General features: G+C 46.1%; 1 protein-coding gene across 1 annotated transcript in view; it reads right to left on the minus strand.

Moving 5' to 3' along the window:
* PTPN7 (protein tyrosine phosphatase non-receptor type 7) overlaps nucleotides 1-27,363 on the minus strand; it is a 219,391-nt gene that overhangs the window by 151,056 nt on the left and 40,972 nt on the right. The window contains exon 2 of the mRNA XM_078644166.1: nucleotides 5,357-5,577. Coding sequence (XP_078500292.1) covers nucleotides 5,357-5,487 — 131 coding nt within the window. The 5' untranslated portion in view covers nucleotides 5,488-5,577. The remainder of the gene's footprint in view (nucleotides 1-5,356; nucleotides 5,578-27,363) is intronic.

Genomic DNA, 27,363 nt, shown 5'->3' on the forward strand with positions numbered 1-27,363 from the left:
TCTTTTCTTCTTCTTTCTTTCTTTTTTCTTCTTTCTTTCCTTGATTACTCCCTTCCTTCCCCTCCCTCCCTTCGTTCTTTCTTTCTTCTCACTCCATTTATTTTATTGCTAGCTCTTTCTTTCCCTTTTCTGTTCTTTTAGCTCTCTCATCTCTATTTCTCTTTCTCTTTTATTTTCTTTACTTTCATCTTATCTTTTTATGTTCCTTTAATCATTCCTCCTTCCTCCCCCAAGCCTGTTAATTCTTCACTTTAAATTACTACTTCTTTCCTTCCTTTTTTATCTTCCTTGACTTTTTTCTAGTCTTCCTTCATTCTTTTCTCCATTTATAGTTTCAATGTTTATTTTCGTACATCTTTCTTTTTACTTCCTTCAGTCTTTTTCACTCATTAGTGCTCTCTCCCTTTCCCCATTTCTTTCCTGTTCATTTTCTTTCATTCTATCTTTACTTCTTTATTTTGCTATTGTTCTTTCTTACTATGTTTCTTTTTTCTTTGTCCTTCCATTATATTTCTTTTTTCAATCTGTTTCCTTCTTTCAATTCTTTGTTCATCCTTTCTTTACTTCCCACTTTATTAACTTCCTATCATTTGTCTTTAATTTGCCGTCCATCATTGTTTCCTTCATTGTATTTTTCATTTCCTTCTTTCTTTCCCTCTTTTATGCCTTCACAGGTACATTCATGGCTTACTTTGTGCTCTATTCATTTGCTTCACTCATTTCTTTTTTCTTTGCACATTTCAATTTGTTATTTTTCTTTCTCAGTGTTTTTATCCTTCAGTCGTTCCTAACCTTCTAACTTCTGTGGACTGCCAGGTTCCATTACTGGAACCTGGGGACTCCCACTGAATCATTATTGGAATCTAGGGACCCTCACTGAGTCATTACTGAAATATGGAGGCCTCAGACTTAACATTTCCTAATGATTTAAACTGCAAAATAATGCACAAAAAATACAGAAACAAACATTCCTCAAACAAATACACACATGATTAAGTATCTCATTTAATTCACAATCAAATATAAAAAATCCAAATTCTAATGGGAAGTTTTCTAAATTGAAAAGAGACCATGCATTATCCACACTATATTGCATTGCCCTTGCATTGCTTGCATTGCTCCCACAAACTAATATTAGGATATTAACTAAATTTCCAATTCTTCTAATATTTTGCTTTTTTATGTATAGATACTTAATTAATATGCCAATATTATTAAAAATTTTTAAGCAGTCCAAATCCCCTGAGTAGGCATCACCGATTTCCATTGTCCCCAGACCAGAGGTTATCATTTATTTAGGAACTTATTGTCAAAAAAAATAATATGGCCTGGTACCAGCTCTCTTTTCTAAGGACATGGACCAGTTTCTTCCAAAAAGACACTTCAAAACTGATGTTCAAGCCCTTGTACTCTCATTTCTAGATTGTGGTACCTGTAACGTCCTTCTCCATAGCGTTCCAGACTCCAAACTGGCATGCCTTAAAAGCATCTTAGTTGCTGCAGCCCTTCTTAGCTATGGCATGAATAAATATGATCGCTTTGCCCTCATCCTGAAGGAACTCCATTGGCACTCCTTGCTGTCCCTCACCATCTTTAAAACCAACTGCATTGTTTACAAAACCGTCACAACCAACACTTGTGCTTAATTGCAGAGAAGGTCACTATCTCTGTTGGTTCTCAGTACTCTTACAGCCAGGATACTATCAGACTACAGTCTCAGAGGTGTGAAAAAGAAAAAAACAAGGCTGCAGGCTTTTTCTGTTCATGCTCCCAGGATCTGGTACAACATCGCTGAATCCATCTGGACCGACCCAACACCGATCCAATTTAGGAAAGAGTCGAAGGTGCACCTCTTTAAAGCACACTACATTAAAATGTATCAACAGTCCACCAACCAGCTACCTCTATAATTATGCATTACTTGTCTTGGATCCTATAGAGCTTTCCACTGCCATTTGGCTAGGATTTTGCTACAGCTATACTACATGCACACACACATACATACTATTGAATGTAGTTGTGCATATAACTAGTGAAGTAAATAGATTTGATGTGTTCCTGCATCTAATTAAAGTCTATCCCTGCATCCTCCTTGGGGATGGCTAGCAAAAGAAATCTCCTAGAAAGGGAACAGGGTACTAGAGAAGGTGTAGTGCCTTACTGAAGACTGTAGTTGGAATTACAACTCCATAGTTATGATTCTGTAACGATGCGAGGCGGAGTGCTACCGAGGAGTGGTGGGCTCCCGGGAATGACTCTGTTGTGCCTCCTTCCTTGCAGACGGACCCCTGGGAGACCGGACTCGACGAACGGGATGAGGGACCTGGCGCCTTTAAGTGGGCGTTCTCGGAGGAGGAGGAGACCACTCCCCCTACATACGTCGCCAGGCCCGGACTGGATAAACCCCCGGAAGCAAGGTACGAGGTGTGTGACATCACCCCGGAGGAGGAGCAGGCGAGGAGCGGCGTCGGAGAGCGGTTTGAACGGAGCGGAGAAGGCGATTACGAAGGACAGCGAGGGAACCCCGAAGAACATCACGGAGGAGGAGGAGGAGAGACCCACGGAGTGCCAGGAGGCCAACGACACCGCGAGCCACCGTGCCACTCTCCCAGGGGAGGAGCGTGGCTGACCCAGGTATGGCAGCGTATGGCAGTGTGGGCGGGAAGGAAGAGTGTGTAATTAGTGTAAATAGACCCGTGTTTGTATCCCGCGTCTTTCCCTTCCTTCTGTGTTCCTTACCCCGTGGTTAACCCTCACCTTCTGTACGCCTTTCCCCCACGTCACTGACAGAGGTTTACTTGCACGTTATACACTGGTGAACTCCTCCCAGCCTCACCTCACACGGCCCCAAAGGTGCACTCCCCAGAAGGCAATTGAACTAACGGTGCCCTCTCTGTTGGCTTCCTTTACATGGGCTCCGAAGCGGCGAGCTGCCTCCGTGACCAGACCTTAAGGACAAGCCCTGAAACCCGAAGACCCGGAAGAGGACACCCGCGCTGCGAAAACGGATCCCAGCCAGTTTGCCAGGGAAAGACTCACGTTTAGAACCAGGAGAACTTTGATGCTCAATACCAAACGTGTTATCCCAATAAAACCCTCTTTACCTGCAAGACCTGGTGTCCTTCTACTCCCTGGTTTGCAACCTGTTCCAACCGTTAGGCCTGATCCAAACCCAAACCCCCCTATTCCAGGCGGCCCTGAGCAGCAGGCCCGGTCTACAGATTCGTATTGAACTGTACAGTATTTTTATTCTGTGAAACTAAATTACAGACTTTTATAAAAAAGATAAGCACAGGGCTGAACCATACGTTATTGTGACTGTTGCCTACATTTCCCACACTCTACCTTGTTGAAAAACCATTTGCTGCTCTCCTTCATTACTGTAGAAGCAAATTCAATTAAAAGTTGTAGTTGGGCAATTTTGCAGAGACCTAGTAGAACGGACCCCAGGAAATCAGTGTTCAATGACCTCGACCACCACAGTTGAAGCCCGGTAGCACATGTCTGCCATTTGACCAACCCCACAAAGGGGTCTGACATTAATATATTCCGTATTTCATTACATCAAAGGTCTGTTGCTACAGTATTGAAATAAGGGGGCTCATGACCATATTGCTGGTGTAAAAAATGGTCTTCATCGAGGTGAAGCGATTGCCCTTGTTCGGAACTATCCAGGATGTCTCATATATTTAAATGGAAATTTTAAACAAATATATATACATTTTTTAATTTTAGAGTTTTATATAGCGCAAACTAGACCCAAGACATTGGGTATCAGAGCGATTTACATGAGTACCAGTTTAGTTACAGATGGACACATTCATTTTTGTTAGGCATGGGGAGATTAAGTGATTTGCCCAGAGTCACAGGATGTTGAGCGTCATTGCTGAGACTCGAACCTGGTTCCCCAGCTTCCAGAATGACTGCTCTAACTGTAAGGCTACCTCCTCTCAATAATGAACTCCTCTCAATAATGAATTGAAACAGCTTTCTGACCCATGACTGTCACCAATGACAAATTTTACTAATCATATTGAAGTACCTTCCTCATAAATTCATTTTTAGCAAACTTCTATATGTATTGTGGATCTACTTATACCTAAGTGCAGATTATAGGGAGTGTGACATTTTTATGGGGCAGTGACCCAGCGCTGCTGGGCATCATGCTTTCATCACTCCAGAAATCCCAGAAGGAGGTCGAAGATGCTTATGAAATGGTTATTTCACCAATGGAGGCATACACAGTGGAAGGCCTGCAAACTGATTTAATATCTATTCATGCCCTTTACTCATAACCATAATAATATTTCTCTTAAAACAATCAGTCCTATGGCTAAAGGCAGTGCAAATATGAGAAGAAAATGTCTAAATGGGAAGAAACATTATGTGGAAAAACCTAAACATCAGCAGAAAGGACACGAAAATATACATTAACATTCCTCAATTTATTATGAATGTTTAAGACACCAGAGCAAACTGTATTCCTTCGCCTTAACTTGACTAAAGTCACAATTTATTAAGGGGATCTAAGAACAAGGATTCACTGCTAAGTGGCCAAAGTAAACTCTAAGCATCACGGAATACGTGTTGTCCGTTGTTTTAATTTGCTTTGTTTCTTGAAGCGGCCCCAAGATTGTCAGGATGAAACAGCACGAGTTTAAGCGGGAAATGCATGCTTCAACCAGCATCTGTAGATTTACTAATCACTGGATCCTAAAGTGTTTATGCATAGATGAATATTCTATATTTTGGGTGCAGTTCAGCAATGACTACATGGCGTCGCATTACATCATATATCCTTTCTAGTTGTTTCTCCTTAAAGGCTACCAGCATTTCAAACCCACTCAGAAAATCTTTTAAAACATTGCATGTCTCAAAGTTTAGTAAACCAGCAATTTCCTCCTCATATTACCAGAACGAAATCCCACCTTAATTCTGACTTCTGAATCACTATGTTTACCATGTTCCCACCCTTATTATGGATGGGCCTATTGGCCCAACATAATTTATATATTATATAAGCAGATACACGAAGTGTAAAATGCTAATTTTCGACCATTATTGGGTGGGGTGGGGCTGGCCATGGCTAACACGTGCTGAAGCCTCAAGTGAATCATGGTGCTCTCCTCAACTCTATATCACATTCTGAAGCATTGCTTGATGTAATCACACTTGATGACAGTAATACCTACAGGCAAGTGTTACTGTGTTCTACGAACTAAGGGCACAGCAGGAGATAATGATTTATGCCAATAGTGCAAGCAATATACATGGTTTCATATCTACTTTGTCCACTTGCTACAGCTCTGTCCATTAAAATAATTAATAGCAGTTCTTTGTTGCAATAGCTTCATACCTTTCCTGGAGGCGGGCATGTTTCTTGACCGAGGTGCATTGATTGAGTATCTGCTCCATCTTTGTCCTCGGAGTCTGATGTGACTGATCAGCAGTACTTACTCCGGAAGAACATGAGCAGCAAAGGACCATGCTGTGCCAGTTGTACTGACATCAGGCGGAAGCGCAGAAGGGGGAAAGGGTGCAAGGATGTATCCAAGCCATCATAGAAGGGAGGGGATCCTGAAACCAAGAAGCAAATGCAGTGAATCGTGATGCAGAGAACCTTAGAAGATGTGAATGCATATTTCACTGAAAGCAGTATGATATTCTAGTCAATAGTAGCAAGCCAAAAGGGGCAGTTTGAAACAGTTTTGCCTCAGGAAACTTGTCAGACTGGATTCTAGAAATGCAAAACTATGGATGGATTCCCATTCTGCACTAGGCATGTTTCCACTGTCAGGTTCCATTGACAGAGATGGTCTCTTCCAACATATGGCATTACTGAACCCCCAATAAGGAAATTGTGCTCACAGTTATGAATTGAAAAGTGATTTTGTAAGGTACAGGATCTAGGCCCTTTTTCCCTATCCTTTATTCTCCTGCACTGTCCTCCGGGGCCCCTTTGTTGGACCATAAATATAAAGCAGTGGGATAAACAAAGGCGACACAACAGGATCCGGGAACATGAAATGCACCACCTTTGCTCACACGACTCTCCACAGCATTCTTCTGTTGTGTAAGGAGGTTGCGGTGAAGTCTGTACAGCAGCCAATGCTTTGAGTGGATTGAAAACTGAGGAACCCCAAAAGATACACAATATATTTTGGGTGTGGTCTAAGAATGACCAGTAAGTAAGAAATTAATGTAAAAGATGTAGCCTGTAGAACTAATGGATTTGCCGACTATTATTGGACAATTGTCATCTGTCTGAAATAACCGATTACATACAACCTTAGTCAGATATAACAACAATATGAGTAAATTTGCAAGTGAGTTTTACCATAAATCTTTCACTCATAACCAGAGTTATTGGCAATAATGTATTTTGCAAGGTACATGCAGAAAACATAAATACAAGTTAACACATATCAACAGACAAGACAACCACCATCACTAGAGCAGCAAACTAACAAAAAGAGCATGTGCAGTCTGTATTGTCCTCCACCTTTCAAAGTTTTGATGACAGCCCTCCAATGAAAGCACTCGTCCCACTTGAGCTTTATATTGCAATTCAGTGGCCTCAATGGATAATTTATAGGATCACAAAAGGAAACTATGATTTTTTCAAATGTTATAAAAGTAGAAACCGCTGGGAATATTTTATCCACAATCGACTGCTTTTCCAGCTGTGAGAGCTCTGAATTCTCTTTACAATCCAGACCATTTCATTGACTCTACAATGTTAGTTGGACCTTGCATATGAACGTAACTTTAAATTAGGGTAAAATGCTATCATTTCCATTCAGAAAGGTCACACCCACCCTGCCCTCTAGAATGAATCACCTACCATATATGAGAAGAATTAGGAGGAAGAGGGCTGACTATGTGCCTTGGATGACTAGGGTAAGGACTTTAGCTAACTTTGCGCAGAAGCAGCGGTGGAACACTTTGACAAAGTTCTCATTAATGAATGAATTAATTAATTAATTAATTAATTAATAAGGCTTTATTTCGATAAAAACATAATCTTTTATTCTACCCAGATTCGAGTCAGAACAACGCTTGTATGCTACCCAATTCCAATAAGTTCTTTTTAGGACTGGCTTAGGTGGGGCCGATCTAGTTGCCCATGCATCTTTAAGGCCCATATCACACAACAAGATTTTAACATCCTTGAGCCACTTGATGTTATGCCAACTAAGCATGGGCGCAAAATCCGTTCCGCTCGCGGATTTTTCGGATTTTCGGTAAATCCGCAATCCGCGAACTCTCGCGGATGTGGCGAAAATACGCAAATCCGCGCGTTGCGGATTTTTTGCTTGTGTTCGCACTACTCGCGGGCCGCGGCGCGGGCAGCAACAATCTCGCACTCGCGAAATTACAATTACAAAAATTACAATTGGGGAGGGGTGAAGGAAGTGACCCAGTCTCCAATTTCCTGTTCCTGTCCAGCAAGCTCCTCCCATTGCTTACTCCATTTCCTGGCCACTTTGAATTCGATCTTGACTGGGAAGGATTACTTTTTGTGGATGCTGCTGGAGATTTGGCTTTGAGGCCTTTTGGATTACTTTTGGATTCGAAATTTGATTTCACAAGTAAGATGATAAGTTGATGTTGTTTGTTTGAGGTGATTTTTGTGTGTGTTTTATGTTTTTCGACTTTTTGGGGTGGGTTTGGGGGCTAACAATGTTGGTGGGAGGCCATTTTGAGGCATTGTCATGCAGGTCCTGGCCATGTGGATGGGGTCAATCGGGCCACCCAGTCTGCTCTGATTGCTTTCATATGCCCAGGGGGCCTAGAACTCCCGCGGATTACCCGAAAATCGGATTTAAAAAAAAAAAAAATTGCCTGTGTTCGCACTGCTCGCGTCCCGCGCAGCAACAATCTCGCACTCGCGAAATAGTAAAAATTACAATTCTGCGCATGAATTGAAAACTACCAGGCTTAGTTATGGGTGCATGTATGATACAACTGTTTTCTTTAATTTTAACATTATTCTGGCCAGGGCATGGATGGCATTGGATTGTTGTGATTTTTGTGTGTTTTACAACTTTTTGGGGTGGTGTTGGGGGCTTGCTATGTGAGTGGGGGCCATTTTATTGCCTGGTCCCGTGTGGGTGGGGGTCTAGGGGCCATTTTTAAACCAGTTTGTGTGCTTTGTGCCATAGGCCTGCACCCAGTGTGCTGTGATTTTATCATGCCCAGGGGGCCCAGAATCGGTCTGTTCGCGGATTTTGCTGATTTTTCGCCACGTTCGCGTCGTGCAGCAACAGTCTCACACTCGCGAAATTGCAAACATTGCAATTCTGCACCAGAAAACCACCAGCAGGCAGCCTAAACCTTCTGAAACTTGATGGATGGCATTGGATTGTGGTGATTAGATTGGTGTTGTGTTTTTTGACTTTTGGAGTAGGGGTTGGGGGCTGGCTATGTTGGTGGGGGCCATTTTGGGGCATGGTCCTGGCCATGTGGATGGGGGTCAAGCGGCCATTTTGAAGGCAGGCAGTGAGCTTTGTGCCATAGGCCTGCAACCATTTTGCCTTGCTTTCACCCATTGTGCCCAGGGGGAGTCAGTGGTACATGAAACTATAACCCTCTCTGTGTGTGCTCTCTTGGATCAATGTTAAATTCCTGTTTCCCAAAAATTTAGCAATTCTTAATTTTGAAATTTCCATATTGTGTGGTGTGCACGCGTGTATTCATAAATGCCTACTTGCAAACTATTTATTGAAGTGCTACATATGCAACATATATTTACTGATGTTCCTCTGTCTTCGTTTGCTTGTAGGTGCATAAAGTCAATAAATCCGCATCATCGTTGAGCATCAGTGCCAGGAAGAAGTCCTGCTGCGGCCTGTTGTTCCGACATCTGAAGAAGATGGCTCCAAAAAGAGGTGCCCGTAGGTCCTCTAGCAAGAAAGATGTCTCTACTAAGGAGAAGAAGAAGCAAGTGGCACCACTTACCAAGGAGACTGGTGGCACCACCACTAAATTTTTGTGGGGAAAACAAAGGCCCACCATGAGTGCTGCACAGGTAGCCTGTTTAGTGGTTCAATCACCAACGACCAGTGATGTTGGCTCATCGCAAGAAAGTAGCAGCACACCATCAACACAGGTTGTAACTCATCTCACAAGTACTATTCAACAACCAAAGCCACAACAACAACTGTATGGGCTACTAGTACAAGCACAAGTACATGCACAAGGAGCTGTCCGAGAAGGAGCTGTCCGAGAAGGAGCTGTCCGAGAAGGAGCTGTCCGAGAAGGAGCTGTCCGAGAAGGAGCTGTCCGAGAAGGAGCTGGCCGAGAAGGAGAAGGCCGAGAAGGAGAAGGCCGAGAAGGAGAAGGCCGAGAAGGAGAGGTCCATGGAGAGTTGCAAGTAGCGATCAGTGAAGAGGCCCATGTAGCGGCGCATGGAGCGGTGCAAGTGCCCACAATGGTTGTTCTTCCAGAAGTAGGGGCACAGGAGGAAATTGACTTTGGAGCCGGGGTATCATGTCAGGAAGACGAAGGCACTCCTCCTGATGATTCATTTTCTCCCAGCTCCCCACCAAAGAAAAGATCAAGGAGTGTGTGTAGAAGTTCCTCTTCAAGCCCCGCTCCTTCAGATGATGATCTGGATCTAGATTGGCACCCATCTCCGACATCTGAGAGGGAGGCACACCATGAGCTGCGAAAGGTATCAAATGTTAAAAGGAAGGGCCCCGGAAAGCTCATACTTATGGATCCGAACGTCGGACTTGATGAAGTGGTTCATTCTGATGTTGATGAACAGGATGACAGCAATGACCTAGTCATCACACACGTCATTCCAGCCACACCGGCCATGCAGCAGACAGACATTTATACCCTATCCCGACATCATGCTGAGCGTGACCCTGGCGACGTGGCACTGGTAGCACCACCAAAGCAGTCAAGTAGTACAACAAGTTCAACAAAACCTACAGCTCCCGTATTTTCTCCCCAGAGGGGGACTCCATCCAGCTCGACTCCCTCAAGTAGGGTTGCTGCAATAATTGCACAACCCAGTAGATGTCTGCAAGGCTCATCCACCACTGCTTCATCTGGCATTGGCAGTTTCATCTCGTGCGGCAAAACCAGAAGTTTCCAGTCCCCAGTTTGGAACTTTTTTAGTGTCCATGCAAAGTATGATAACCTAGCCGTCTGTTGCATTTGTAAGACTAGAGTTAGCCGTGGTAAGACTGGTACCAACTATGGAACCGGAGGCCAGACAGGTCATCTTAAAAGAAGGCACGCTGTCGAATGGTTTGCGCACCTAGCAAACATCAAGGGAAAGCAATCCCAAAGGGCAAGTGGCCAAAATATACCCATACTAGGTGTTTCATCTGAAGATGACGGGGAGGTAGAAGAAGCATTAGACATTTGTCCGGTTGCACCCAGTACCCCTGGCAGCACCACACCCTCTGGAACACATAGGAGGCACACTGAGAGTCTGGGAGACACACCAATGCGGAAAATGTCAACACTGAGCAGAAGTGGGTCGAAGAAGGCATCAGCATCAGCCAGTAAATTTGTCCAGCGCACCATTTCAGCCATGTTCTCCTCAGATGCGCAATTTCAACGCAACCACCCAACTGTACGCCTGTATAACACTAAGCTGGCAAAAATGCTAGCGGTGGACCTTCTCCCTTTTTCGTTTGTCGAAGGTGTGGGTTTTCTTGAACTCGTGGCAACATTGGCCCCTAAATGGAAGGTTCCTAGCCGGTACTATTTTGCCAGGGTTGCTGTTCCAGCACTACATAAAGAGGTGCTTGAGTTGGTTGGGGCAGCTTTGCAGAAGAGTGCTGTTCACACTATACACCTGACAACAGACATGTGGACCAGTTGCCAAGCCCTTGATTACATGTGCATCACTGCACACTGGGTCTCTTTTTCAGGGGTTGCAAAACAGATAAATGCAGGTGGTGACTTGGTCGAGATTTTTAAGGGTGCTCATAAACATGCAACATTAGCCATGTTTGGCATGGAGAAAAGTCATACTGCAGCCAACATTTTGGATGACTTTAACAAAAAAATATCGCAATGGCTGCCCAAAAGAAAATGCAAGGTTGGTTATGTTTCTACTGATAACGGCAGCAATGTAGTTAAGGCCATGGAGGACGGTTACTATTTCAGAGTGCCGTGTTTGGCGCACTGTATGAACCTTGTCGTGCAAAAGTTCTTGAAAAAAGAACTTGCAGTCGACAAAATACTGACCATCTGCAGAAGAATATGCACACATTTCAACCATTCTTTTAAGGCCCGGAAGGAGCTGAGGCGCCAGCAAAATGTACGTAGAATGCCAGTGAAAGCACTTATCCAGGAGGTGGCAACACGTTGGAACTCAACCTTCTACATGCTTGAGCGTCTGCATGAGCTGTTTCCAGTAGTCAATGAGTATCTCTACAACCTGGGTGGTGATACGACAGAAATGATGCTAGCGGTGGAGCAATGGCAGCTAGTTAAAAGCCTGACAGACATGCTTCGTCCTTTTGAGGTCTTCACGCGTGACGTCAGCAGGGAGGACTGTTCTTTGAGCAAAGCTATCCCATTGTTGCTGAAGCTCTAGCACCAAGTCAAGGTGGTGTCTTCAGAATTAAAAGATGCTGGAAAGAATGAAGCATATGAGTTGGCGCAGAGATTATTACAACGCCTAGTTAGCAATAAACGGCTTGTAAATATCAAGAAACAACAGCACTACATTTGTGCTACTATTCTGGATCCACGTTACAAAAAGCCATTGTTTGGCAAAGTAATAATTCCTTTTGAAACATCAGATGTTACAGAGTACAAAGGTTGGCTAGCTCAGTCAGCCATTCGTTTTGAAAGAGAGCGGAAGGAAACTGTAGGAGAAGACAGTACTACTAGTGAATCAGCAGGCCATCAGGCGTCCCAAAAAAACACTTCTGCATCTGTGTCTGTGGCAGAAGTGAGTGACTTTTCCTCTGAGCCGTTAACCACACCAGCAACCGTATCATCTGCACCAGGCCCAGGCGATATGTCTGAAGCAGATTGGCTAAGTGAGCTAGGGTTTCCTTGTCCCAGAAAGGACACAGAAGTGCAAAGTACAGGAATCCGGGAGGACATTCTTTCAATGGTGCAGGCCTATCTGGATGACTCAACAGCGGTCAATATTACTGAGGACCCATTGACGTATTGGCATGGGAAAAGAAAAATATGGTGAGAGCTCACCAACCTGGCTATCAATTACTTGTCTTGCCCACTCGCAAACGTGGCCTCAGAACGTGTTTTTAGTTCTGCTGGTGGCATTGTGACTTGCAAAAGGTCCCGCCTCTTGCCCGCAAATGTGGAGCGGCTCACCATGATAAAGATGAACCAGCACTTCATATCACCAGATTACAAAGTACGAGAATGCACGCAGGAAGAAGACGAGGACACCGACCTACCTGAGGAAAGTTCTCCTCAGTTACCAGAAGTACTACCGACTCAATTTGCAGAGTTTGAGGACGAGCTCTGCTTCCCTGACAGCGAGTTCTGAAAATGAGTCAATGATTCATTAACTGTAACATTAGTCCTTATTCACTTTTATTCCTGTGTGTCTGTCTTTCTTTTTTTAGCAAGTGCTTGATCACATTCACAACAAAACTGTAATCACCCCATCACAAGCAACAACAAGCCCATCAGCAGAACTGTCTTGATTTTGATGCCGCAGCATTCCTCAGGTTCACAACAGTTAGTTGACAAGAACTCAGTCCTGGTCGTCTATCCTCCTCCTCCAGACTCACCCTATCCATTTCCCGTAATGCTGATGCCTGGAATCTGCACAATGAAGAAACTTACGTTGACGAGTCCCCTAAAGAGGGACTGTCTGGAAGTAGTGAGTCCTCATTTAAATACATTTTGCTAAGTGTGACTTTTTTGCGTTTGGGTTTACGGGTCTTGGCTGGGCCATTGCTGGCAAGGTCTATTAAGGGATGAAATTGGTTAGGCATTTACTTTGGAAAACATTTGGCCTATTACACGTGAACGTTTAGGTGTTATTATTGCTCGCTTGCCTGTCTTAGGGGTGCTGTCTGTGGGGCTTCTAGGATTTTGGGGTCTGTGAGCACCGCTGCCATATTTCTAATGTTGATTGCTTTTGTTTTGCAGAAAATCCACGCCGGGAAACTCCAGTTGGGGCCCTGCTGCAGAACGCTTTAGGACACTGTGAATTCCAGGTGGAGCCAGCCCTCAAACACAAATTACAGGTAAGATAAGCGTTTGGGTGGGAGGTAGTATAAATGGAGTATTCGGAGAGGCGAGAGAGTGACAGTGGTACTAGTAGTAAAGTCCTAGGGCTCTTGAATTAACAAACTCTGTGACAGGCATTTACTTTGGAAAACATTTGGCCTATTACACGTGAACGTTTAGGCGTTATTATTGCTCGCTTGCCTGTCTTAGGGCTGCTGTCTGTGGGGCTTGTAGGATTTTGGGGTCTGTGAGCACCGCTGCCATATTTCTAATGTTGATTGCTTTTGTTTTGCAGAAAATCCACGCCGGGAAACTCCAGTTGGGGCCCTGCTGCAGAACGCTTTAGGACACTGTGAATTCCAGGTGGAGCCAGCCCTCAAACACAAATTACAGGTAAGATAAGCGTTTGGGTGGGAGGTAGTATAAATGGAGTATTAGGAGAGGCGAGAGAGTGACAGTGGTACTAGTAGTAAAATCCTAGGGCTCTTGAATTAACAAACTCTGTGACAGGCATTTACTTTGGAAAACATTTGGCCTCTTACACGTGAACGTTTAGGCGTTATTATTGCTCGCTTGCCTGTCTTAGGGGTGCTGTCTGTGGGGCTTCTAGGATTTTGGGGTCTGTGAGCACCGCTGCCATATTTCTAATGTTGATTGCTTTTGTTTTGCAGAAAATCCACGCCGGGAAACTCCAGTTGGGGCCCTGCTGCAGAACGCTTTAGGACACTGTGAATTCCAGGTGGAGCCAGCCCTCAAACACAAATTACAGGTAAGATAAGCGTTTGGGTGGGAGGTAGTATAAATGGAGTATTAGGAGAGGCGAGAGAGTGACAGTGGTACTAGTAGTAAAGTCCTAGGGCTCTTGAATTAACAAACTCTGTGACAGGCATTTACTTTGGAAAACATTTGGCGTATTACACGTCAACCAACACGATGACAGTGTTCAGTTAAATGAACTTACTGCAAAACCACCACCCACCAAGCGCAAAAGTAGTAAAAAAACAGGTATGCTCAGATAAAGTTTGAAAAAGTATATTTTTATATCCCTAACAAAATAATCTCCCGCAAGACCCTCCCTAACCCCAACAAATAAATAGTCATTCAAAAGTCCCCAAAAAACCCAACTCCCAATTCCCACCCCCCCAAAAGTCTCTAAAAAAGGGGCAAGGGACACTCTAGGGATGCACAGTGTTGAGTTTGGCCTCCAGGGCATCATACCTTAGGGCCAGGGCATCGTACTTCTCCTGGAGGGTGGCGTGATCTAAGCAGAGGCCCTCCACCACATTCTGATAGTCTTTCCATTTCTGGACCTCCGCCTCTAGGTCGGACACTCTGCGGAGTGCTCGGCGCAAGCGAGCCTTTACACTGCTGTGAGGTGCAGCCTTTGCTGCTTGGCGGTGGTGTCTGCCAGCACGGCTCCGTTTCGCTGGAGCACTGCGCTTACCGGCAGAACGTGGGGTCACGGAGGAGGATGCAGATGTTACATTTGATGCACTGGACTGCGTGTCGTCCCCCTCCAGTTCCACCAGCCGCCGATATTGGGCAACAGTTGCTTCCAGCCTCCGTTGCCGGGCCAGTACAGCCAGCATACTCCTCGTCGGTTTAGAGGTTTTAGTATTACCAACTATATGAAGAAAGAAAGACATAATATGTAACCAATGCTCTTTAAGAATATGATTAACACAAAATGATTCAGCAGGAAGTTGTGTCACAGTACAACTAGCATCTAGCCAGCGCAGTACAAAACTATTCAGGCCAGTATCATGGGCGTCCGCAGGGAGGGGCAAGGGGGGGCGCTTGAATCACCATTTCCCTTCCCACAACTCACTTGTATCCTTGGTTTGATGCTCTTTCATATGAAAGAGATCTGGCAGAAGTGAGTGACTTTTCCTCTGAGCCGTTAACCACACCAGCAACCGTATCATCTGCACCAGGCCCAGGCGATATGTCTGTTTCCCTCTCTCTCTCTCTCTCTGTCTCCCTCTTTCTGTCTCCCTGTGTCTCCCTCTACCTCGCTGTCTCTCTCTCTCTGTCTCCCTCCCTCACCCTCCCTCTGGCTCCCTCCCTCTCTCTCTCTCCTTCTGTCGTCCTCTCTCTCTGTCTCTGCCTCCATCTGTCTGTCGGTCCCAGCCTGCTGTAATTACCATATTGTAATTTGTCACTGGGCCAGCACTGGATACACATCATATCCTATCTAAGAGTCAGATAGTACCATGATCCAGCTTACCTCTACTCGCCACCGCCACTGTCTGCTTCCTCACAGTCTGTACTTCTTGGTCCTCTTGCGCCGCCTCCTCCCCAGAGTGGTCCTCGGACTCGGAGTCAATGATCACCACCACATCCGAGCTGGCCCCGCCACCAGATGTTCCACCTACAAAGTAGATTTAAGAATGTTAGATTACACCACTCACTAGTATTTGGTCTATGAATGAAGAAATGTGAAAACAACAGAAAAATTAATTGACTGTCTACTCTAGTCTAAAGTAAAAATGTCCCTCCTTCCAGGGAAGGCTGTTGTCTTGCTGCATTTTTTTGTCATAATTGATGAATGCTTGATTAATTTTAACACACATCATTTTTCTCTGAACAGACAGAAACTGGACTTCTAAGGACAAGAGCAACATCAACTTCAAACCAGGTGAAAGCTCGGCTCGACCACAAGAAATGTGTTCCATTACTCATCAACTCAGCACCAAGCACTTTTCCATTTCCAGCTAACTTAATTTTAATATATGTGTTTACTTTAACTTTTAATAAAGCTTTTAAACTTGAATAGACTCTGTGGTTTTTGGTCCTCCAGACTCGAGTGACTGAGCGAAAGGTTTTGTAATTTTTGCAAGGAGGAGTCCGTGCCGCTGACACTACCAGGTTTATACAGTGTGCCAAACACGTCACTCTGAAATATTATTACTCTGGTCTTTGGTGTCCATAGTTAGGTTTGTGGAGAATTGTCCCTGCAACAGTAGTATTATGGATTTTGCTCCTATCTAAACACTATTTCAAAAAAATTAAATTAGGAACGCTTGGACAACAATAGGTCCTTTATATTTAAATGAAAACTTACTGGGGCCAGCAAAGGAGCACTCGCCGCCCTGGCCTGCATCCTCCTCCTTTGGAGCCACTGCATCCGCTTTTTCTGTCCGCTTGCCCCTGGGTGGACCTGACGTACAACATGAAAGAAAGAACAGAAAACATTGATGATTGCTGCTTGTCGATGTCCTTGTCAACCAAATCAAACATTTAGAAAGATCAAGAACCAACTATTTCAGCCAAAAAGAGGGCTACAAAGGAAGGACTGCACCTGAGCCTCTACTCTAGGGGCAGATGTACAAGCCCCTTGCAGCTCTTTTGCTCCGTTCAGGCGCGATGCAACTATAGCAATGCTCAGGGCTGCCCAATACTCAACATACCGCATCAGTCCTTACGCCTGCTTCAAGCAAGCAGGCATAAAGAATTGACGTAGCAGCGTCGCGGAAGTGCCTGCGTTAAATCTTGTAGATTTCACGCAGGCACTTTTGCGAGGCGCACAGCTGCCTGACCGCCACCCCCCACGGCCCCCCTGCGTGGGAACGCACCCATTGAGGCGCAGGCCCAGGCCTTAACGTGGCGCATCTCCTTAGATGCATCTCGTTGTACATGACTCGCATGGATTCGCCACGTTTACGTCGCTGTGCTTCAGGTAAGGCAGCGTAAACGTGGCGCAAGGGGCTTGTAAATCTGCCCCTTTGAGTCTAGCATTACGCAGTTCTGTAAAGTACACTCATACATTACTCAGCCCAATTAAATGAACACAAAATAGAAAACAAATAAGCAGTGGCACCGCCACAGAGAAGGAGAACAGTGCACCTGAAATGCACAGAAGATTTTGAAATATTAATTTACCTCTCCTATCAATGTAATCAGCAGCATTATTGCTCTTTGTAAAAAAGTTAAAGCAAACATTTGCAATATAACACAGTCACACAGAGCAGGAGAAAAAACAGAGTAGTGAGTGATGAAAAAATTGCTACTACTACTCACCAAGCCCGGGGACCTCCACTCCCAGCAGGTCTAGCAGGTCGCGCTCCCGGTCCAGGATATCGGTCCAGCGGTGGGTCACTTGATTGTAGGTGCGCTGGACCCCTGTGATGTCAAAAAGGGCCCGGCACACCTGCCCCCACCGCTTCCGTCGCTCCTGGCTGTTGATATAACCAGCAGCGATCCTGCCGCCTGCCGCGATGGTCCTGGGGAGACGGGGCAGCACATAAAAAACGAGTGAGCCCACCTCCTCAGGGCTGAAGATCTCCCTGGGCACCACCATTTCCGCCCTCAAACGGCCACACGGGAGCCGGGCACGGGCTGCGGTGCCCGTCTTGGGCAGCTTGACAGCTGTCTTCACCATGTTCTGGGCAGGTGTTAGCAGTAAGGAGGGAAAATTAAAAAGAATAAGAGTAGGGAAGAAGGAAATAAAAGTTTAAAAAAGTAGTTGAAAAGTAAACAAAAGTAGCCTAAAACACAAAAATATAGACCTAGAAAACTAGAGGGATAGAAAAAAAGTTAAATAGATCAAAAAAATATTAAAACAAGCAAAGGATGGCAGAGATATACAGAGGATAGAAACACCATGCCCAGACACATAGGAATGAATGAAAAACAAGATGGCGGCCCGAACACGTGCGTGTAAGTAAGTTCGCACGCGATTTCTCTCGCGAACTCGTGCGAACTTGCATTCGCAAGGCGCTCATTGCGCGAGATTACACATAGCGGGCGGAAACGGAAATACGTCACGCAAACAAAATGGCGGCGCCCATACTCAACCTTGGGGTAACTCGCACGAGTTCGCGGCTTCCACGGTCGATTTCGCACAACGCCGCGCCTCGCGAATAGGGCGAAATTACCGAAAAACGAGTTTTGCAAAAGCAAAACCAACGAGCAGGTGCAAAAGTTCGAGCTCATCATTTGTAACCATTTACCTGTAGTGCTTCCTGAAGGGGCCCTCCAGAATCTGGTTGCCTACTTGCAACTATTGTGTGACCCTGCTCTGACAGTCACAGAATAGTTACAAGTATGCCATTGCATCCTGTTAAAAAAAAATTACATTGCAACAAAAAGGAAAGGGAGCAGACAAGCAGGTGCCAGCCTTCATTAATGTCAGTTGGGGCAGGGCAGGTGTTGTTGTTTGCAAAACTTAAAGCACTTAGCAGGTGTGCTTGGCTTTGCCACAATAATGTACACTCACTGGTCAATCAGAGGGTGCTGTGATGACACCGAGGGTGGCATGGGTGTGCCAACCACAGGGTGGCATGGGTGAACCAGAGTGCCAGTGTTGACAGAGGATGGCAGTGCTTTGCTTTGCCCCAATAATGTACACTGGTGAACCAGAGTGTGATGTGATGACACAGAGGGTGACATGGGTGAGCCAGAGGGTGGCATGGGTGACCAAAGACAGTGCCAGTGGTGACAGAGGGTGGCAGTGATGAAGAAAGCCTTGCAAACAGGCTGGGCACGTAGAAACAACAAGTTCGCAAAACTGGCGACCCGACAAGTAAGTTCGCAATTTGCGAAATTGTACAAAACCCTCGCGAACTTGCAGAAACCCGTGCGAACACACACCCCCCCAAAAAATCCGCAAATCCGCGAGAATTCGCGGATTTTGCGTATTGTCGCAATCCGCAAATACGCAAATCCGCAAATTCGCGGATTGCGAATCCACAAAATCCGCCCATGCTTAATGCCAACCAGCCATGGACAAGACTTCCGTCAGACACTCCGCATACTTCGCTAGCTCGGGGGCTTGCCACAGCCGTGCCCATAATAAGAGCGGGCGAAGTTTAGCCAAATCACAAATCGAGTTACATCCCAGGTCTAGTAACAATGGGACCGTAGGGGCACTCTGTGGGAGTGCCATCAGATCTTTGAAAAATTTGTTTTCAGATCTAGTCAGCTGGTCCACATTACATGTACCACACAGTTCCGCTCCATATAGGGCAGAACTCACTCCTTTTGCCCTATAGATCTCAAGAACCGGAGCAATGGGCCTGGTAAATGAGGAGCGATGTTCCCTAAGAATAGCCCCCCCTACCCTTTTATGACATAAAAGCATCTTCTGAATGTGAGGGGACCACTGCATGTTGTCAGAAATACGGATCCCAAGATAATCAAAGACCTTAACCCTCTCCAGTGGAACAAGATTTAAAACAGGGGGCCTGCTAATCTTTTTTGGTGGATTTATCACCAGGTATTTTGTTTTATCTGTATTTATAACAATCCCCCTCAAAAGACAAAAAGACTGGAAACTATCAAGCAGATTCTGCAACCCTACAGCGGACTTGGAAATGAGGAGGGTGTCATCAGCGAATAGGAGAGCTGGGATTTTCTAGCCCGCCAGGGACGGTGCATCAGATGGACTTTGCAGTAAATGCTCCACCACCCCGTTCACATATAGGGCCCGATTAGGATGGACCGTCCGCAGGGGCTTCGGCATTCCCTCCCTCGGAATTAGGATGTGACCGCCACCCTGGCGGTCACATCCCCTATATTTAACATTGCGGCGGATGCTGCTTCAAGCAACACCCGCCGCAAGGTTAAATGTGCATGTTAAATGTGCATGTTTCCGCGTGGTGCCTGCCGCTTCGTGCATGCAAAGGCAGGGGGGTACCATAGGTTCCCCCCCATGTGCACCCCCCACCCCCCAACACCCCTGGGGGCCTGCAACAGGCCCCCATACTCAGACTCCACATGCTTTTCTACGGCGGAAAACCCGCCGTGGAAAAGCATGTCTCCGCCGGCATCCTAATATGGCTGGCGGTGTCTGATAGACACCGCCACCATATTAGAGCTTTTCCGCCGCGGTCGGAAGGCGACCGCGGCGGAAAAGCGGCGGACGGAAAAATGACCCCCCAGCCATCCTAATCGGGCGGGGGGTCTTTGCTGTGTCCGCAGCGGTGAATCCGCATCCTCCGGGCCGGCGGTGGCTTCCGCCGGCCCGGAGGATGCAGATTCACCAGGATCCTAATCGTGCCCATAGTGAGAACAGGGTGGGGGCTAGAACGCATCCCTGGCGGACACCCCTATTCACTGGAATTTTGTTGGTCTTCTGTCCCTGCTGGCCCCACCTCACTCGCGCAAAGTTTCTATCGTGCAGCCTCACTAATAACGATAAAATATACCGTGGGATCCCCATTTCAGACTTTCCACAGGCGTTCCCTAGGTACCAGGTCAAAGGCAGTCTTTAAGTCGATGAACGAGAGGTAAAGACTGCCTTTGCCTATGAGGACCACCTTCCAATAAATAAGTAACAAGCGAAACGCCTGCTCTACAGTCCCTGTCCCTGCCCTGAAGCCCGCTTGGTAATCCGAGAGTCCTCATTAATGATTCCTTCCTTATTTACAGAAAAAGATGCAACACATCATGGCCACAATGCGTAATTTGTAAAAATAATGAGTGCCATTGCCCAATTAAATTTCTGTGCATGTAAAAGGCTGAGTAGTCTCAAATCCATCTCATGCCACTTTAATCCACTACTAGACAACTCCCTGCCCCTTTATCTCACTTTATCCTGTACCTGCTTCCTCCATTCATGATGGTGTATCTGCCTTTCTCTTCCTTCATCTATCCTCTTTGTTTGTTTTCCCTCTCTTGCTCTCGGTAAACATCTCATTAAAATAAATAAGTGCCAGTTCCCAAAAATCTGTGCCGGTGTACACCACTGGATAATACCGGCTCAAATTAAACACTGCGTAGCCCACATATCAAAGTAACAAGCTTCTTTACTGCACCCATAGTCACATTCATTACTCACATAGATAAAAGTATGCATGGACATATTTCTATTTATCTTTTTATAAGGAGTATGTTAGAGCATACTTGATGTAACACTGTAAATGATAGGTTTTATTAGCCAACTTAATTGCATAAAAAATCAAAAGCTGAATTGGCCTCCAGATGTTCTGAAACTGAGACCTTTGAGCTACCCATAGATTTCCACAGTAAAAGTGTTATCCGATCAACCAATATAATCAACTTTATCTGCAGGCCAGCAATATCAGCTAGTATCTCAACTATCAAAACTGGCAAAATAGATCATATGGGTAATGTGTCAGTTGCTGTTCATCTGCAAGTTACGACTTGAACCCTTTCGTGGCTGTTCACAAAGATAATTACACCTGTGAGCAATTTACCCAAGTAAGTTATTCTTGCATTTTTAAGTAACTCCAATACTTTCAGTTATTCACAAAATCCGAGTATAAAGTAAGCATGGGCGTAAAATCCGTTCCGCTCGCGGATTTTGCGGATTTTTGGTAAATTCGCAATCCGCGAACTCTCGCGAACTTACCGAAAATTTGTAAATCTGTGCGAAGCGGATTTTTTTGCTTGGTCGCACTTGCCAACTAGAATACTATACAATTTCGCGGGAGTAAACACTCGCGAAAACGTAGATGCGGCGGGCAGCGACAATCTCGCAATTGCGAGATTGCAAAATGTAAAATTTCGCACAAGAAATCCGCCAGCAGGCAGCATAAACCTTGAAAATTATGATTTTTATTAGAATAACTCCTCAGGTTGACATTTGCCTGCACTTTTTTTTTGCAAGGAGTCCATTTTGGGGGGGGGGGGTGGGAGGAAGGAAGTGCCCCACAGTCTCCAACTTCCTGTTCCTGTCCAGCAGGCTCCTCTCAGTGCTTTCTTCATGTGCTGGTCACTTTGATTTGGATCTTGACCTGGAAGCACGCAGCAGGTGCAAAAGTTCAAACTCATCATTAGTAACCATTCCCTGTAGTGCTTCCTGAGGGGCCCCTCCAGAGTTCAGTTGCCTACTTGCAACTATTCTATGACCCTACTCTGACCCTCACAGCAGGCTCAGAGAATAGCTACAAGTATACAACAAAGGTCCTGTTAAAAAAATTACACTGCAACAGAAAGCAATTACAGATAAGGAAGCAGGTGCCAGGGATCTTGACCTGGAAGGATTACTTTTTGTGGATGCTGCTGGATATTTGGATTTTTGCAAAACTGAAAGCACTCAGCAGGTGCAAAAGTTCAATCTTATCATTAGTAACCATTCCCTGTAGTGCTTCCTGAGGGGCCCCTCCAGAGTTCAGTTGCCTACTTGCAACTATTCTATGACCCTGCTCTGACCCTCACAGCAGGCTCAGAGAAAGCAATTACAGATAAGGAAGCAGGTTCCAGCCAGGAAGTTCAAATTCAGTAACACATTAATCAGCCCCTAATTCATTTATGTCAGTTGAGGCAGGGCAGGTGTGCTTTTCCACCCATAATCTACAGTGATGAACTAGAGGGTGGCAAGGGTGAGCCAGAGGGTGGCATGGGTGAGCCAGAGGGTGGCAGTGGTGAAACAGAGGGTGGCAGTGGTGAAACAGAGAGTGCTGTGATGAACCAGATGTAGAAACAACATGTTCGCGACCGTTGCTACCCGAAAAGTAAGTTCACGTTTGCGAACTGGTACAAAATCCTCGCGAACTGGCAGAAATCCTTGCGAACACAAAAAAAAAATCCACAAATTCGTGAGAGTTTGCGGATTTTGCGGATTGCGAATCCGTAAATACGCAATTTCGCGGATTGCCAATTCGCAAAATCCGCCCATGCTTAGTATAAAGTTACTCAAAAGTGTAGACTTAAACACCTCCACCCTCAGAAAAAATGGGTGGAGCCAAATTCATGAGTGTAAGTTACTACTGCAAAAAACAAACAGTAGCAAGTCTAGCACCATACATGGCCGCCCACTGATACGACAACACCCTTCTTTCGAAAAGAATGGAGACAAGGTCTTAAAATAATGCCACATAGGAAATAAAGTTACATTAATTTAAATTATATAAAATTAATTTACAAAAATGTCACATTTAAAAATGTTTTTCCTTTTTTATTATAAAGTTTAGTAAACCTTTTTAATTTTCCCTATACTTAACCATAGGGATCTCTCCACCACAACTGTGGAGTCTCCGTATGGTAAGGGGTAGGGAAAAGTAAAAAGGTTTATTCAACTTGAATAAATATAGTAAACTATTTTAAAGGTAAATATTAATGTAAATTAATTTTATATAAAAAACACATTTAAAACATGCTAGAGCACTATTAACTTTAATTGGATTTGAATTTTCAATAACAAAAATTAAATATAGTAAATGAAATATAGTTATTTTACTGAGGTTTAAATGAAGTATAATAAATTCCCATATAAAGTTTAAAAAAATGGTTTGCATTAATTGTTGTTGAAAGTGATGTATTGAAAATTCAAAAAGTTTGTCAAAATATTTTATAATGCTTCATTTACAGATTTTTTTGAAAACGACTTTGAAAAAAATAATTTGAACTATTATTAATCATTTAGTATAATTTAATTTAAAAATATTTCCATAGGCATTTTATTTTAAGGCACTTCCTTAATTATTTTCTATGTGAAGGTGTTGTAGTACTAGTGGTTGGCCATGTGTGCTGAACTTACTTCAGCTCTGAGCTGGGATAATTTACTATTGTTTTGAGTACCTTTTTGACTGTAGTAACTTTAGAAGTAGTTTGTTAATAGCAATGGGCCTAAACCTTTGTGGGTGGATGTTATCCCTCCCTAATCCTACCTACACGACTCCTTACTCCCCCTAAACCCCTTCCCTTTATCCAACCCCTCTCTGGCCCCTCCAACATTTACTATTAAGTAGCAAACTAACGTGTAAGGATCATCTCATAGAAAAGATATGAGAGGTAAAGTTGGAGATTTACACTAGTGGGTTTGTGAGTATTATTGTATAGTACTTTAGTTGTACTATTTAATTCTACTAAACGTACTACAAAATGTAGTTTGTAGATAGGTCCTTTTGGATCTTCAGAGACCTCTGTAAAGTACATCACTATTGAAAGAGTGCATACAGGACGGTCTGATTTGCATACAGATGCACTTCAGTCCACTGAGTTCTCCCACTACAGCCAGCTGGATAGTTATCTACCCTAGAGTAAACTGGCAAATGCTTGTAGGGAGGGAAGGGCTCCCTCTCTTTTTCCTTTGCTTTTCCTGTGAAAACTCTGGAGAGGAAGTCAAGATGGTGAACAATTGTAGTGCTTCTCGCTCTTCCCAACGTAGTCATGTGGTAGTCTGTAGATGATAGTGCCCAGTTTTCTTACTTGAATGGCCTTCTGGATCTGCTGACCTGAGCTCCGCAGCGTTGATGCTTGATGGATGAAGATCCTGTAATTGCTTCCTTCTGTTCTGACTTTCGTCCAGCAGACAAGCGCTAGGCTGCAACGCTGCTGCTTCAGGATGACTCCCAAGCAGCCCAAACCAACCTATCTGCCTAAACTGTGTACAGCAGGCAGTCTGACACCACTAAAAGAAAGTGTTTCCAGCCTGGCCCTGCTAATGATGGCAAATGTGACACCTCAACGCGTAGTGAACCTGGAAATCGCTCCCTGATATGTAGAAAGATCCTAATTACCAGATTCTTCATTGGATCCCCAGATATAAGAAAGAAGGGTGTTCGGCTGGGGCAATGCATATATATGCTTACAACAACAGTAACAGTGATAAAAGACTTACCTTAGAAAAGCCACTCACTCCTACTAATGGTACAGTGTCAGACATCTGTACTATGATTCCTTAATTACCTACTACAGAACAAGTTTCTGACCTTACCAGAATTTCTATTGCTTTCAACAAAATGTTTGAACTTGAACATCCATGATCCCCAACTCAGATAAAACCCATGGCAGCTGTGATGATCTTATACAATGTGGAGGAGCAACTGCAACAGTTCTCAAACTGAACAGACACTGCAAATTGGGGATACAGCCAATACCTCGGCAACAGCACAATGTAGTGAACTAGATCGGGAGTTAGCAGCTTGAGTCTTAGGGCCTCACTAATGGGGATTTGGCATAGGGCAGCGCAGCAAGTCACCGTGCTGTGCTGCCCAATGTTGGACCCGGTCCTTTGGGCAGGTTCACCCCGTGACTTTTTGCTTTTTCCTAGCCTGTTTTTGGAACCTGGGTTGGTGATTTTAGGCCTCTGCGCACGTCTTCACTGTGGTACAGTGTAAAGTGCGTGTGCGTGTGCTCTCTGGGTATGGATGGTGAGCGCCCTGCCCTCCCATAGGAATGACTGGGGAATATGTATGCCCATGGTAGATTCCTGATGCATGGGGAGTGCAGGGTCGAGTTTGATATGTATGAACTCGTGAGAATGAATGCTGCAGAATGGTGTATGCGGCATGGCTGTGTGTAGTCTAGAAGCGCCACTTTTAGAAGTTGGCATATTTGTGTCGTGAGTCTGCTGGCACGTGATTGGCTGATGGGCCTGGCCCTGGATGCCTGGGCCTGCTGGTAGATGGAATGTCTGGAGGAGGGGGGTCTGAGTCAGCCGTAGATGAAAGGCCCCCATCTGCTGTTAGGGAGGGGAGGAAAGAGCTCTGGTGGTGCCGTGCCGTGCCTGGCAGCCCACCCCTGATGGCTCTCCCTCCTGATGGCCCCCTGTCACCTCTGACCTGAGGCTGACAGGAGAGGGAAACCAGATACACCCAGAGCTTAGGGCTCGCTCACACAAAGACTTCAAAGGACTTCAAAGCCTTTTCTGTGTATAAGAAGGGGCCGTGTTCCCTTCCAATTTGTTCTTGTTTTCTGGACTTGAATCTAGCAGGGGTGGGCGCTGCCCAGCCCCTGGATGCCTGGACTCCTGGGGGGACCCCTCTGCCCTGCCTGGGCTGAGGGGGGGACTTGGCTTTACCCCTGGGAAGCTCGGGGACCCCTGGCAGCATGGAGAAGCTGCATTTTCATGGGGAGAGCGCTGGAACTGTATTCCTAGTGCCTGGAGGCGCTGAGCGTCCCCCTGAGCGCCTGGGAGCGCTCTGCCTGTGGTCTAGCGCTTTGGGAGCGCTTTATTGCCCCATAGCGCTTTAGAGCGCTTTATTTTGATTATTGCGCTGAGGAGCGCTTTGCCCGCCCTGGCGAGTGCCTACCTCGCTTACTCTTAACTTTATTTAACTTCGGCTGCCCACGCCGTGATTGCCGCTGCCCGGGGGCCTGAAGGTGCCCAGGAGCCGCCGTTCGCCTGTGCCCGGCCGTGGACGAAGCCACGAAGGGGCCGCAACCTGATTGGCCGTCCCTCGGCAGGAGCCGCGCTCTGTTTGGCCGTGGCAGGAGGCCTGTCCCCGAGAGCCGCGACCTGATTGGCCGAAGAAGCTGCGCGTCAGAGGAGGCTCGTCCCGAAGGCCGCGCTGGGATTGGCCCAGCGCTCGTGGATGCCTGGGGGAGAGTCCGGAGTGGCGGCGAGGCAGAAAGATGGCCGGTGACTAGGGCTCCCGTGTGTCGAGGGAGCCCTGCAACGTGGGGAGAGAGAGCAGCTGAGAGTGCAGGCGGGGCTCCGTGGTGGAAGAGGAGCCCCGCGCTGCCCAGCAGAAGAGACCGCCCCACGTCGGAGTCCCGGTGAGTCTGGGCTGAGGGCCGGGCCGAGGGGGGCAGAGGAGAAGGGGGGGGCGCCGGGACACATGGTCGGTGTCCGCCCCCCGGTGGCGCGAGCTCGTGCCCATTGCCAGTGCCAAGCCACGAGGGCTTCAAGGGCGGCCCCGGTAGGCAGTGGGTCGCCCCAACGTACGTGGAGCCCTGAGAGGCTCCAATGCCGCTTTGATATTGACAAGCCTGCAAGGCTCCAGGCTGCATACTCGTGTTTACGAGCCCTGAGAGGCTCCAACGCAGGCCATATTTGTTTAAGGAGTCTAGATGGCTCCTGGGACACCTCGGGGCATATTGTCGATGCCCGTCCCCTCCTGGGCTTGTGTAGTTCTGGTGCCAGTGAGAGCACCATGGTTGTTTAAGAGCCCCAGAAGGCTCCAACGTTGGGCACGAGTAATGCCAGAGCCGGTGTGGCTCCAACGTGGACATAGGTGCGTGTAGAGCCTGTGTGGCTCCAGCGTGGCGCAGTTCGCGCCTGAGGGCCAGTGAGGGCCCTGGCGCAGTGTTGATGATTCTCCAGCTGCCCAGCAATTAGTGGGCAGCTGCACCGTTTAGGCGCAAGATGGAGAGTGAGTCCCTGAGAGGGATGGAGTTGGCACAGAGGTGCCCGGCCAGTCACAGCTGCGCAGCACTTAGTGCCAGCTGCAGCGTTTAGGCCCTTTTGAGTGTTCCCAGGGGCCCAGCAAGTAGTGGGCCCCTGCATCGTTTAGGTCCCTGACATTGAGACTCAGAGCGTTCTAG

The sequence above is a fragment of the Lissotriton helveticus genome, chromosome 5_1, assembly GCF_964261635.1.
Source record: "Lissotriton helveticus chromosome 5_1, aLisHel1.1, whole genome shotgun sequence".
Lineage (NCBI taxonomy): Eukaryota > Metazoa > Chordata > Amphibia > Caudata > Salamandridae > Lissotriton > Lissotriton helveticus.